Source organism: Struthio camelus, chromosome 2 (assembly GCF_040807025.1).
Source record: "Struthio camelus isolate bStrCam1 chromosome 2, bStrCam1.hap1, whole genome shotgun sequence".
Lineage (NCBI taxonomy): Eukaryota > Metazoa > Chordata > Aves > Struthioniformes > Struthionidae > Struthio > Struthio camelus.
In genome coordinates, this window is record NC_090943.1 from 12,350,866 (window position 1) to 12,366,325 (window position 15,460).

The 15,460-nt window shown below is 40.0% G+C and overlaps 1 protein-coding gene across 7 annotated transcripts in view; it reads right to left on the bottom strand.

The window, feature by feature from the left end:
• DIP2C (disco interacting protein 2 homolog C) overlaps nt 1-15,460 on the bottom strand; it is a 337,417-nt gene that overhangs the window by 58,625 nt on the left and 263,332 nt on the right. For all 7 annotated transcript variants that reach the window (XM_068934312.1, XM_068934308.1, XM_068934309.1 and 4 more), the window contains 7 exons: nt 14,602-14,810; nt 13,601-13,715; nt 8,954-9,155; nt 6,621-6,730; nt 5,789-5,869; nt 1,920-2,043; nt 467-588 (listed from right to left, as the gene is read on the bottom strand). In XM_068934312.1, coding sequence (XP_068790413.1) covers nt 467-588; nt 1,920-2,043; nt 5,789-5,869; nt 6,621-6,730; nt 8,954-9,155; nt 13,601-13,715; nt 14,602-14,810 — 963 coding nt within the window. The remainder of the gene's footprint in view (nt 1-466; nt 589-1,919; nt 2,044-5,788; nt 5,870-6,620; nt 6,731-8,953; nt 9,156-13,600; nt 13,716-14,601; nt 14,811-15,460) is intronic.

The window sequence follows — 15,460 nt, forward strand, 5'->3', positions numbered from 1 at the left end:
TTAAATGAAGAAGCTGGAGTAAGACTTCTCGGGATGAAACAACGCACCAGCCAACATCACAACAGAACTTTGAAATTGCCTCAAACGGCAAAATAATTAAATGTAGACCGCTGAGCACAAATCACCATCCGGTCAAGCCAATCTTTCCATTGTGCTTTTTTCCCAGCAGCCAGTGCAGCCCTGCCAGATAAGGAAACCTACCATTCTTGGCATATAGCTCAATATAAGAAAGCACTTCTAAAATATTTCCTGAAAGGAGTAGCACAGCTGCTGTATAAAGCGACAGTGAAAGTTGGAAGATTTTTTGCTGCTAAGTAGTGTTGACTCTGCAACACATTCAAGTCTTGGGTCTTCGGAACAAATATGAATCTTCGACCTACGACACTCATTTAAGCTATAGTTCATAAAGACTACGCTAGTCCGCTGCCCATTTAAGCTGCTCATGCACTTCCAGACCTCTGCTCACCTCCACAATCATCTTCACTGTAGGCAACGTTGTAGCTATGTTTTGGGGATGCGGAGGTCGAACTGTTATTGGCACACAGCCCGCATACAGGCAACCATAAAATGCGGCAATCAGGTCTATTCCTGCATGAAGAACAAAACAAAAATCTTCCCTGAGAATCAATCCCTTTAATCACATACACCTATGTCAGCACAAATATTACTTGGAACTAAACCCAGAAGGTTAAATGGGAGACTAAGCCCTTTAAAAGACTTCTTCTTCAGCCCCTTGCCAGTATTTGTTCAGCTTCACCGATTCCTTTCAATTGCACTAGCCTCCTGAGCATGAGATACCAAAGACGACACACACAGCTGGAACCACGAATCATTACTCAGGTGAACTGTCCACCTGTATGATCCCAAAGTCATCTGTTAAAAAGACTGATTTCTACAGATTAGTTATATTCCTAAATTTAAATTTGTATGTGAGAGTTTAAAAGAAGAGGGATCCCCCAGCAAAAGTGGGGAATGGTTTTTTTTCAGTGGAAAAGGATCTGGAGTACTGGCAGCTTACTGCTCCTTCAATAAAGTGATTTATCCATGGAAAATGAAATAAAGGAAAAATTTAAGTTCAAAATACTGGCCTCCTTCTGTGGAAAAGTCTTATCATATCAACTGCTGACAAATTATGAATGAATTATAAAGATGTAACTAGTTTTTGCATCCTTACAACCCACATATAGCAATACAGAATTTAAATCACACTGTTTATTTCACTAAGATGCATGAAATGCTAAAGATAAATGAGCAGCACCAGATTAGAAATATTTCTAAGCAAATATCAAACATGGTACTGACTAAAGTAAGCTTAAGAGCCCTTATGCCAAAGGATAAAAATCAAAATCACAGATAGTCGTGTAGGTTAAAAATCTACACAGGAAATAGTGATTACAATTTGGTGCGTCTTCGTCATTCGCTATTTTTTCATCATATTTCCTCTCAAAAAAATCTTGGATTACTCCAAAGGGTGTTGTTGCTTTACTCTCATGAAATGCAGCACTTCCAAGGGCAAATACAGTAGGTGGATCTACAGATACTCAGGATTTGGAAAATTTCAGCAGAAGAACAGTTCGCTCACAAAGTAGTGTATTTACAGCACATTAAAAGAAAAGCAGAACAAATCAGTGCTTAAATTTGACTGCTTATAAGAAAGATACTTAAAAGCACAGGTTAATCTTAACCCGAACCCAAGAAGTAATTTCCATGCACATACACATACCCAGAGAGAAATTCCTTTAAATATGTTTCATTAAATTCAAAGCAATGTACATGAGGCAAATAGATCACATTTTGCCAATTATTATCTGTTTTCTTGGTTTACAGGGTGGCCATACCGTCAGTGCAGCACCCGTCTAACGGTTCTTACATCACAAACTTTGGGGAGTACTAAGCGACCAACCATGGCTGCTCTTTACCTGGTGGGTAAACCAAAGCCACATGGTCTCCATCTTGTAAATGCCCCCTTTCCATCAACATGACAGCGATCTTCTCAGCTCGTTTATGTAGCTGGACACACGTTAGTGAGTTGGCTATTGTTCCCTGCATGGGGAAGTAAGAGAAATGTCACAGAAGGAGATAATACAGTGTGAACTCTATTTTCCTTCCTCAGCTTATAAGCAACTTCCGGATGAGGTGCTGCTGTTTTATAAAGCCACAATATGTCAAACGACTTAACTGAGGGAACCTTCAGCCTTATGCCAAACTGGAAAAAAAAAATGAACCTTGTTGAGCATAGGAACATGCTCCACTTGTCTCCCTGTACCTTCCAATCTCAACAGTGTTTTGTCTTAAGCAAGGGGTTAACAGTAGTGCATTAATACCCAGGCCATGTAACAGCTACTGCTTTCCCTCGCTACACACGCAGCATCCCTGCCACAGCCCGGAAAGTGCATTTACTGTCTTCTGCAGCAATCCAAAAAAGATGTGGAGAGCAATCCTGCAAATTGCACTTCAACGGCTGCATGCTGGAAGGAGGCCGAAAGGCACACCAGAAATACTTTCAAAGACACAAGACAAAAGACATAGGTGAAAACAATACATTGTGACAGAGAAAAAAATAGCCTGAAACAAAAGCTAAGCACATGCTTATAAATGAAACTGAAAAGAGAGGCTTTTGTTGAATTTCTGCAGCTCTGGTCAGCATGCAAAAGAAAGGGAAAGTCACAACAGCCTAGAGAGTCTGACTTTTTGAGGCAGCCCAAATAGTACTAGCCCAAAATTATCACACAGATATAGTAGTTTAAGCTGGATGAGGGTATGGTTCTTGCATTGCCTAAAAATACATATGTGTGTATGCACACACACACACACACACAAATGCATATATACACAAATATATATATCTGTATCACAACATTCAGTAGCGCAGCTGACACCGCGGAAGGGCAGTCTAAGAGTGAGCGCACAGGAAAGACGGCCCGCTCCGGAGCTGATCTGACCAGGTCTGGGCTGAGTAAAGAGACAGGGCAGGACGGGGAAGGCCTGCGCTTCTCCTGCCTCTGTGCGCCTGCTCTGCGGAGAAAGCGGATTTCAGCCTCCAGTGCTCTTATAACACACCTGGCCTCATCACAAGCCTTAAATTCACTTAAAAATAGAGGAGCTGAAGAAATTGAGAAAAAAATCTGGTAGGAAAATATTTATGTTTAAAGCTTCCAGGGGGCTATAAAATGAACAATGTATCAAAAAGATAACCTATAAAAGCTTCCTATCGTTGCCATTACTCAGGGAGAAAGTAATGCGGTGTTCTGTTTTAAAGAAATATTTTTACACTGTCTTTTAACAAGCACTAAGAAATAACAAGCATTTGGCTTGATTGCTGATTTCTATTCACCACGAATATCTGACGCGCCACCACAGCATTTATTGATCATAAGCTTCAGAGAGGAGAGAGCTGTTTGATAAAGGTCTAGCACTAAAGAGGTGGCCCAGCGTGTTAGCGTGCATCTCTTGGCATTTACAAACTTTACATCTGAATCACTGTCAACGCAGAGGAGAACCTAACTGAAAACAAAGAGCAAAGGGCTCAGTATTCCTCTTTACAGTCTTCAGCAACCACACTTGATGACACTGCAGACAATTTGAATCCATCTTCCTATGTAGGAAAGCTTCCTCTAAAGATATGTGCAGCGATAGGGCTTCTGGACTACAGATGGCTTCCATCTGGCCAGCTCTGAATGCGGCCAAAGTCAACTCAGGTCTGGGTGACCACCTCATTGGAGACCGGCAGCAAGGTCTCCATGCTTGCACTCCTATTTTGTCCTTTGAAGAAATTGCCTGTTTTCACAGTCATGGAGAGAAAGACCCTTTATTTCTCCAAATGCACCAGAATCCCAGGCCCCATCACTAGAGAAAGGGAATTGCTGCAAATTAGGCCTGTGCAAACGGATGGCCTACATCTAAGACTTCTGGCACTTAACTGCACCAGAAAGACTCTTGTTTATGTGAAGCGCAGGGAAAAACTGCCCTGCTGTTGTGCAAGAGTAACTGGCAAGTGCCAGGCAATCCTTCCCTTTGCGTCTTTCACATGAAGTGTTCCACAGCCTAAAGGTGCTGCAATTCGTCATCAAACACACTAAAAACAATGCTCTGTGCTAATTTTAGAAATCTTTCAAATTATCTGAAGCCTTGGGTTTCAGCAGAATAGCAATCTCAGTGGATTTCTATTGGTCATCATCTGCAAGCAGTCTGGATGCTTTAGAACAAAGTGTACAGGAAATGTGCAGCAAAGACAAAAAGGGGAAAGTTACAGACTAGAACAAAAAATTCAAGATGGATAATAAAATTTGCTGATGTTAAAACCCACCAACCTGTCACTCCCTTCCACAAAACATTAAACCTCTGAAACAAATATCATATGATGAGATACTCCACACTAAGAGTATTAAAGGCATGGAGAAACTCGATTTCCATATTCAACTATTTTTCGTTTGTAAGGAATGATAAATTATTCTGTTAATCCTCATTCTCCATGTTGTGTCTTCCCACCCACTGCTCGCACCCTTCTGCCAGCATGGGAAGTCTGGCATTATTTAAAGCTCAAAAGCAACAGCCTGTGTGGAGGAGCCAGGACTGTACGTATCGCTGTCTCTTGCTCAAAGCGTCTTTGCTCCTAACTTACAGAAAGGAACCGTGCATTCTTCCAATGGTGTAATGCTGCATACACAAACCGCATAGCTTCTCAAGCTTTCTTGCCACAAAATAATCAAATTACTAATTTGCTATTATCTGTGAAGTTGCAAGCGTTCACTAAATGGTAGCTACTAGTGTGAATTTAAAAAAAAATTATTAAATGAAGCATTGGTAGTCCCAAACAGTACTTCGGTATTAGTAGTATAATAAGGTTTGGGGAAGCATATCCTGTCAGTACAGTACACGGTAATTTAACAGAGGTTCACAAATGACTGGAGGTTTATGAGGCCATCTAACTTGGGTAGGGACCACACGGGCTGCCAGCAAACAGCAGTGGTGTTAGGGGGCACAAGGGAAAAGCACTATGCGGAGCCTCACCTTTCCTCAACCCCCTCATGCACTAGATGTGTTTCCCAGTATTGGCAGATGTGTCAAGACGTACTGGGTGAAATCAGACTTTCTTGCTCTCCTGTGCTCTATGTAAAAGCAGTCAGAGAATTATTGGTTTACCATGCAATCATCTATTCCTAATAAACTCAAATTGTGTACCATGTGCCATGCATAATTCATTTTTGACAAGTAATGAAATGTCGTGCCAGGCTGGCACCACATATCTCTCTGCAGAGAGATATATTAGTGGTCCTATGCAGACTTTGCTGCATTCCGGACACACCTCTTCTCCTATTTACCTCATTTTCCCAATTCTCACACTTTTCCCCAGAGAGCCCACTCTCAAAGCCAGCATTCCTTGTTTTATTTAGGGAAAATGTTTTGGTTTTGTCAAGCCTGTGCTTTTCAAATCAGAAATCAGGATGGTGAGCAGTATTAAATACTACTATTCTTATCAGAATGAACGGGATTGAAATAGAACTGCACTGTCAGCTCTCCCACAACCTGTATGCGGTGGAAAAAGAAATGAGAAATGTATGAGGTGAGGTGTTTGATACAAAAACAACCTATATTTTGACAACTGCCAATGATTATTCGCTTCTCCTCTCTGCCTCAGTGAGTATGAGATATAATAGCTGAGTATTACTGGGGAAAGAAACAGAAAGGCTGAGTCACACTCAGCCATAGCGCAAGCAGGTGCAGTTTAAATACGAAGGTGTGATTTTGCATACGATAACTTGTCAAAGTAATTGCCTGAGTATCTTACCCTGCAGTTGAGTAGAGTGTAAAGCACATGGTCAGGAGTGGTCTGAGCTCTCCACTGTAAAACTTCTGAGAGGAAGAGGAACTAAAATAAAGCAGAGGGATGGTCATGACACTAACTTTTTGTCTTTAGAAAATGGAAAAAAATGTATTTTTGCTAGCTTACATATGTCTTTCTCATTCATATTCTACAGCTTACATGAATACCCAGAAACAGTAATTCTCTTGGCATCACACATACTTACAGCAGTACGCTCTTGCACAGTTACACAAGCCTCTCTGCAAGCTGAGCCACTGCTGGGATTCTGATGTATTACTACATACACTTTCAAAGCAATAAACCAGTTCTTATTAATCACTCTGAATCTAAGCAACATTTTCATCCTTTAGCTTCTCTTTTTCTTCTTACTATAAATTTATATTGATATGGCTTAGAATGTATTAATTTCTCAGATAAGCCCACCAAAGAGCTGAATTGCAACTTAATTTAACAGGATCAAAATAACAAAAAATAAGCTCAGGATCATATAAGCAAACAGAATTCTCTGGACTCCACTTGAACTAGTGAAATAAAATGCAACAGAAGGTGACTTGTGATGGAAGCCCCGTTAACACTTTCCACCACGTTTCTTCTATTATCCCAAGCACACATAAAACATACGGATCCCCTTTCATTGGCTATTGCCCATTTCTCTGTAAAGGGGTTCCTGAAACAAGTCAGTTTGAATTAACAGATGTGATCAACAAACTATGGGATAATACTATGCCCTATGTATTGCGGAGTCTTCGGAAGCCAGTTAGGTACATACAAGACATACTGGAGAAATTTAACTTACCTTTCTGGCTTGATCATTATCTTCTATTTGCCCCAAGTCTCTACCACTGGCCTGTGCAATTCTTTTTCCAGAGACCAAGTTCCCCACCATCACAGAGGCAGGGCCAATTTCTAAAATAAATCAGAAGTGTTGAATACAATAAAGATCCTTTGCTTATGGATGAAAATTATTTTTATTTCTTTTGCATTAAATGATTTTTTCCTCATTGCTATCCATAAGATGAAACCTTAAGAACATCTCAATTTAAAAAAATATACAACCTCTGAAATCTGGTACATTTTCAGAGAGATCCATGGCTAGAGAAATGTATTGTTGATACTAACTTTAGCTGACAGACCAGAGGCAGCTGGAAGTTACACAGGCCTGCGTTCATACTATCTAAATTATATACTTAACTGAGGAGTCCATTTACCATGGGATCTCTACAGTCAGAGACACATCTGTTTATCTTAATGTAAGAAACCTTAGCAAAATTCAGCTCTTAACTTAGGCATGTTCATTCAGTGCCTAAAATTAGATAGGATGTATCCAGGCTTCAGGGCCAATGTTCTTATTTCTCTCATCTGTTCCCAGGGCTAAGTTGCAACCATGTAAGCAATTCTGTAACTGCTATAGACATGAAGTGACAAGGATTAGGAAGGCAGATGGTGCATATGATAAAATATATGCAAATCTTATAGCAGGATGTAGGGACTGAAGAATGAGAATTTAACTTCAGAAGAAAGGAAGATGTCAGGACTGACACTTCTCCATGAGTTGGATTTCACTAACGTTTTGCAGGCTGCTATAACTGAACAATGCCCGTTTCTCAGATGTCATTTACACTCATGTTAACATTTGTTTTCTGCTTCTACAGAGTGGATTACTGCTCAAGTGCAAGTGACATGAAGCTTTACTTTTAGTCCCTGATGTCCAAACTTTGTCCAAATGATGGATAATAGGTACGTGGTGTATGTGTTAAAACATGAGATTTCTAAGTAACTGGATAATGTACAATAAACAATGTCTACTAACTACTCTGCTTTAAAGAAATGAAATCAATATTCTCTGGATATGTCACAACTGTGCGAAATGGAACTATGCAAACTGATGGTGGTGCCATCAGTTTGATTTCTGTCTTTCTGGCATTGCTTTTACCATTTATAGCAATATATAATGTATATAACACGTCTAAATATCTCCACTGCCTGACCCTACCTAATTCAGTGATTATTTTGGGATGCAGCAACACGGACCTGCCAAAGTGAGCACTGCAGTTAACTGGCGTCATTGCTTTCAGATTCTCGTTAAGTTAGTGGAAGTCGCTGCTAGCCTGTGACATTCCCAGCATTTGCAAATTAAAATGGTGTTTTCGATCTCTGAAACATTTGTCCAAGCATTTTAATTAAAGAAATAAGTTGGCTATTTTTGCAAACATGCACTGAATTCAACGGTAGATATTCCTCCTATCTGAGATCTAGAGAGTGAAGACACTTCACATTCCAAGCTATTTTTCAAGGTGGAAAGTAATCAGCACGTAGGCTAATGTAGCTGAATTCAGGTTTTAATAAAGCCTGAGACCACAGATCCATAAATCCTTGAGATTACTTGGGTACAAAAATCTGCAATGAGTTTCAAAGTCAAAGATTTGCTTAACAGGTTCTAGTTAATCAAGCATGAGTCACCAAACACAGGACAGGATGACAGCAGGCTACAAAGACCTTCTCAGTATCTGCATCCAGTGCCTTGCTGTACCATTTCATACAATACTTTTCATACTGTGCTGCAGAATTGCTGAAGAACCATCTTAAAACTAATTAGGGTGTGGCCCTCAACTACACCTTCTGTGAGGATAATCCAGAACCTCCTTCCTCTGGTCAAAACCTTTACCCTCATTCTTGGTTTTGATTTATTCATGGCCAGTTTTCAACTACTTGTTCTTCTTCCAAACTGTTACTTCGTGGTAACAGTTCTCCTCCTCTCTACTTCTGTTCTACAAACTTAGCCTTCAAATAAGTCAAGAGTTTCTCTTTCTCTGCTCCAACCTGAGTTCACCCTCTTTGATCGTGACTGACCAGGAACTTACAAAGAACTCAGGTATGGTCTCAGCAGGGCCTTTTCAGTGATTTAAATATCTTCATCTTTACTGAGCATTTTTCTTTATATTCTTTGTGAAGGCAACTCTTCTCGCCTCCCCCAAAACAAATGATATACTTAAAACATTTAAAACATTTAGCAGGATCAGCTAATCAAGGAGGATTTTCACCAGCATTAACAGTTACTTGATTTTACTCCGCACCGTATCGTGAACACCCAGTATTAAGTCACGGCTCCCTTGCATTCACTCATCTTACCTGGCTGTTTTTGTCTTGGTTTGGGCAGGTTTGTTACACACGTGTGGGGACACATCAGCACATTACAGGGATGCAGCGATCCTTCCAAGAAAAGCTGTTTGGTTTCTGATAAGTGTATTCCTCCTAGCGGAGTCTTAGGCAGAGTGTTTGCTGGTACTAGTGCTAAGCAGTAAACTCCCACTTGATGAATACTGTCAATAGCCTAAAAAAAGTAGGAAGTTGATTTTAAGGAACGGCTAATTTTTCATCATAATAAACACTTCTTGTTCTGAATTACCACATAAAGGAGACCTAATAATTAACTGACAGTACAAAGATTTGTACCAAGTACTCAGAGTACTTCAGCAATGCCAGGGATAAGGAGTTTCTTTTCAGTGGGAACAGGTGGATGGAAATATAACACTGACGTCATTATAATCATTGCAAAGCTATAAAACAATCAAACACCTGGTGATAAAATACACAAAAACTTATCAAGAAATGCTACATAGGCATTCCTTAGGCACACACTAGCAGCAGGTATCCTGGAGATTTATTACTAAGATGGGCTGGCAATTCATGTGGTGAAACTGATTTTAACCTGTGCACTTCCCAGAATTAAAATCCAAAGGAATCCCAAGAACTTAACATCCAGTCCATCTTCAAGAGCTAAGAAAAACTTCAAATGCTACACAATCATTACCAATTTGTATAGCTTATGAATTTTTTTAATTTTTCTAAGATTAAAAAAAAGCATTTCTCTCCGTGATTACTGCCTAAAAAAACCTTGGGCAGAAATAGGAACTAACACAATATACAGAAAAACTATGAAATTATCCACTTGAAAAAAAAAGATGTTGAATGAAAATCTGAAATATAAGCATCTTTTAACTGTACAGTAACCATATTCATTATTTGAAAAGTGAAGTCAATTATATTACTTTCAAAAAAAAAACTGTAAGGAAGAGGTTCACTATCTATGTAATTTATTTAGTAAAACATGAATATACATGTATTTAGATTTTAATTCCGTATACATTTTAACAGGATCTTTTCCTTCCATTGGTAAAAAAAAAATTGTCGCAAGTGGGCTAAGAAAAGATAGCAACTTCAGATATCCAAGTAGATTGAAAAATAAATTACAGACGGCATCTCTAATGAGAAGTTAAATGTTGAAAAACGTAATATACTTAACTTGCATTTGAATTTTTGATAGTGAGAAAAGCACACACACAACTGTTGCTTCAGAGATATAATCTATATTGTTAGACAAATCAATAATCATTTACAGTAGTTAACTTATGGGTAAACCAATAAATTACTGGTTACTTCAGCACAGATTCTAAATAATGCTTTGCTTGTTTTTGGCTTTGTTTGTTTCGTTTTTATTTATTTTATTGTAAAATTTGGTAAGACAATACAGCAAAACAGTTGCTCATTTTACAAATATTGCAGTTTTAATAGTAGGAGATCTCAGGGTAGTAGTGGAAGACCTCGCTGCTGGTCTATGTGCAGTATGAAAGATTAAAATCTTGTGAATAGCTAGGTATATATGAGAACCAGCAAACACTGTCCCACATTGCTGGCAGAAATATGAAAACATCATAATCTCATACTGTTATTTATAGGTTCTGAAAAGCAGTGATAAATTATGGGATTCTCGCCTGACAGCAGTTTTAAGAAAAACTGTTTTAGGATAGGTGACCATTCTTTCTTATTCAAATATATGACAGTGTGGCTCCCAGAGTCTGTGAATGGAAAGTAGCATCCAGTTCTGATGGGATGCGGGGTATTATAAGTAATGATCCCCCAGGGACTTGAACACTTTCTACTTTGATAGCTACCTCTGTAAGCACAATGTCTGATAAAATGTGGGTCATTCAAAATTGTCACCTTTCAGATTTTGGAATTTAGCACATTTCTGAGGCAGGTGAATGATTTTATTTTACAAGGATGAGCACTGATGAAATGAACCTTAAAATTTTGAGACAGAAGGGTACCTGTCAACTTGTGACACAGCTGGCATCATGCGTCTTTATGACATGGCTTGGTTTTCGAAATGACTCTGTCCAGCCAGAAGTAAACAGTGAAACTGAAATCTTTGTTCCTCTGTTTCATTGAGAAAACTACTTAGAAATACTTGCACAGAGTCCAGACCTGCTGTGCTGTCCAAGCTGAGAAAATATCCCATTCTGACAAAATTCTCTTGGCAGGCGCTCTTCCGTTCTGCACTAGATCTCCTCACTTCGTCTAGTTCTGTCCAGTCCGGCCAGTGTGCTGGCACTGGTAAAACCAACGTGCAGTCTGCCAGGTGCAGCAATTACAACTCTGACTGAAGGGTCAGAACAGTTTACAGCAGCCTGGGCGATGAACGAATACCTAGGATTGGTCTAACTGAACTTCTGCAGGACCTAGGACCTTTACTCACCATGTCAGCAGAATACCCTATTCCTCCACTACTTGCAAGACACCTTCTTCCCCACTGCTCCCTCCCAACCATGCCTCTGCTAAAACCCCCAGACACAGCCCAACATAGCAGCTTTATCTTGCTTCAGCGCTTTGTCGAGAAGGAAGAAGGGCTGGGGAGAGTCAGAGCAAGGTGTAACCCACTGGGAAGAAGTCCTACAAAGGGCAGCTTAGCCCTAGGGAGGAGGAGCAGAGACATAGCAAGGCATAGCAGGCAGTATAGAGTAGGAGTGGCACCGGGGAGCACATGGAGCGTGACAGAGAAGTCTTGCAGCTACCATGAGAAATGGATAGCAATTTGATATAGTTTGGTATCACAGACACTGTGAATTGTGATAAAAGTGTAGCAGATGATTCAGTTGCCCTTAGCTACCACTTCCTGACATCTGTCATTAAAACCCTGATCAGGAAGGAGGCACAATGCATCCAGCATGTTCTTGGCTTCTGTTCTCCATCTTAGATCGCAGCTGAAGAGGAATGAGAAACTTCTTGTTCACATAGTGATGTGTGCCAAAGCTAAAGACTTCACACACGGGTGCTGAAAGCAGCCACGCATATGTGTACTTTGATATATGGCCTATCATTCCCAGACACTTGTGTGGCTTGCTCATATTCAGAATAATAGGGCTTGTCTTCTGGCTGGAGCACTCTGACACAGAACTCCTACAGTGCTGAATATTGAATTCTACTGTGTATGATGAAATAAGATACAATTTGTGTAAAAGTCAAAAAAAGGCTCAGCTGAGAAAAAAGGACAAGTGTAAGTCCAGAATTTCTACCTTTTCTTTAGGGGCTCTTTCCTTGATAAAAATCATCAAAGCACAGGCAATCCAAAAGCCCTTCATTCCCAGATAGGTTACCCTTGCTTCAAAGGCTCTCTGTGCGATGGATAACTTAAAGGTTTTAGCTTGTCTTAATAACAATTTAGATCCAGTGCGAACACGAGATGTCTCCAGCTATATGAAAAGCAGCTATCTATTAAACCAAGAGAACAGACAAAGCTGTCTTGAGAAGGATGAAAGCTTATTTATTCAGTGTCTTCAAGCACTTCAAGACAAAAATTTCTTTTCTTATTCAGGACAAAGAAATAATGAATAAAAACATCACTGAACTGTGTGGGATCTTTTCCTTTGGCTCTTGGGTAAAGCAAAAAGTATGTTTGTAATACAGTCACCCAAGAAGAGTCCTTGACAGACAGACAGAAAGGGAGATAAGGAAGGCTAAACAGAAGTAACCAGTGCTCAACTGTAGAAAGAGGTGAAACCATTTCACAGGGTAGCAACAGATAGACTTCTTTTGCTGTTACCTCTTGCTTCTGAGCAAGAAATGGTTTAATTATAGAGATGGAGGAGATGGAAGTGACTGCTCTCCAAAGTTTTTGATATTTTGTGTGAACATTCCAGTTGAAAAACCTTTGAATAAGGTCATGACATTTGCCTTAACTTGGGCTCCAATATATAAGAAGACTAGGATTTTTTATCATCAGTGGCTTGAAGACCATGGTTCCTCAGCGCTGCTTCACTTGGCTTCAGACCAAGGAGGGTTTGCACTTGGTAGTATGTGCCTTGTATGATCTACCAGGCAGCTGGAGTGGTGATACTGCAGATTCCCTTGGAGTAGGTGTCTTCTGTGCAGAAAGCTTCAGTGTAGATGATTACATCTGAGCTAATCAATCACTTCCCTTCAATTCACAGAATCTGTATCCGGGCTCCATGACTAAACGTGGTCTCTATGTACAGGTGTTGGTGAAAACTTTTCTGATGTGGAAGCTCAGTAAGTGGCTCAACATCTCACTTGCCAGCGTAATCAGAACAAAGATGCAAGACTGCTGAAAATCTTCTCTGGTCGAGTAACACAAAATTCACTAGTTCTGGCTGTGCTAATTCCTTTTTCCAGAAGTTCTGAAATTTAAGGTTAGTGGCTGTTCACTGTCAGAGGCAGGGAGAGGGGACTGGAGGAGCAACTGCAGCCATTCTGCTCTTTATGCCCCCATGCAGGAAGAAAGGAGGTAGAAGGGATACGTGTAACCCAAATAAGAATCGTCACTCAGAAGAGTTTTGTGCTCATTAGGTGCAATCACAACTGAAGGTGGATTTACATACTCAAAGACAAATGACAGGTTACTGTAGGGGACTTTAAAGATCAACAAAAAGAACCGAAGGCAAGAAGAAATAGCTTCCAAATGCACATAAAGAGCATTACCTGGAGAACTCTACTCATCCACTGAAAACTGTCTTCCTCTGTGGAATCTGGCCTTTGCTCAGCAACGATAACTATCCTTTCATCGTGCAGCACACTCACTGAAAACACTGCTATTCTATAGGAGAGAAGAAGAGAACAGTATTTAGTGCCAGCATAATGAAAAAAAAAAAAGATCCTGTCTCCTAAGTTAACCCTCCGTAACTATGATTTTGTTACTCACTACTCCGATGTTTGGTGCACTGATTAACATTTTTTAGGGAAAAAAAGCAACATGAACAGTTTTGCACAACTTCAAGTGGAGGAAGAGGGCACCTTGTTCTAGAATAACAGTAATCTCATGGCAGGGCTGGAGATGCGAACCTTCTCAGGTTCACAAGAAAGGCACTAAATCTGGGTCACCCCAAGCTTGTCGTTAAGCTTTTGTCATACTTTATATAACGATCAATGCAAGCACCTTCTTCGGCCACCTAAAAGGAAGCAATTGTAACATCATTTTGTGAGAGGTCTGCTGTGATCAGGTGTGAGTGCATGTTACAGCATTAGCCTATTTAGATGTTTTAGATGCCTCCTGCTTAGTTCTAGCATCTCAGGAGGATCACCCAGGGAACAGCTGTCATGTTCAAGAACTCCAGTGTTAGGTACATTGGACATGTTCCAGCCAGACAGAAGGATCCTGTTGAGCCAACACCTTCAGAATTAACTAACTATTGAACTGGAAGTTTAAAGTCACAGCTTTTGATCTTGGTTCCTAAAGTCTGCCTCAGCACTGTCTTAGGTTTTCTCTGCTGTCTTCTGGTTCTAGCCATAGAAATAGCCATATAAACATCACTATAGGGAAACTGCAAAGAAATTTCATATCATTGCTATGTTACTGATATCAGCAACATTCAGAAAGCCCAGTGTAGATTAGGCACTGGCTTCTGAAAGCATTTTGGGTCACTTACACTGAGTCTAAGCAAAATAATGATTTCTCTTTATCAGGAGAAAAGAAAGGATCAAACCTCCCCCTGTAGACAAATTTCATTGGTTCCACTGCCAGTGCTGTTGCTACAATGTCATCAGCATTATGTCTTCTTCCACTGACGACCATCAGACCATCCATTTTGCCGATAACAAAGACAAGTCCACCTGGTCCTATAAAGCCTAGTAACCCAGTCCTTATGAAAGGATATTCTGTGATAGGACCACCAGAACTCGTCATAGGAAACACCTGTAAAACACAGAAACTCAGGTCTTCAGTCCTATACACAGGTATCATATTGCTAAATATTTCAAGCATGCTCTCTCAGATGGCTCTTGTGGAATGAAATAAACAGGTCTCTGGTGATGCTCTTTTCTCTTCGCTGACTACAAAGAGAGTATCAGAGGACTACCAGACTTTAGCGTGTAATTTTCAGAAATCTGAGGTTAAGCAAGTTGAATCCCACTCTGTTTACCATACACATTTTCCCTAACCATGGCTTTGTAAATCACTTACATCACACACGAAAATAACGTAAGTAACACTGAATAATGAAAAGGCTTTGCAGAGCTAAAACCACGTGAGGTCTTATGTACAGGGGACCTCAGACATAAAACTAAATATTACTGTAGAGGTTCTTTCAGTACCTCCTGCTCATTTCCAGCATACTACAGAAAGATAAATAGGCCAGAAGTAAAGCTATTTTAAGGTACTGTACATTAGAGATTCTTAGAGCTGACCACATTTTTATTCAAGGTCGATACTGTCCCTACAATACCTGTGTTAATGCCTTATGTTGCACGTATGTAGTCCTTTAAAAGACAGACTCTTTAAAAGAGCTAGTTTTAACAGCATGTGTGTACATGACTTCTACAGGATGGAGTTCCACCCAGGACAAT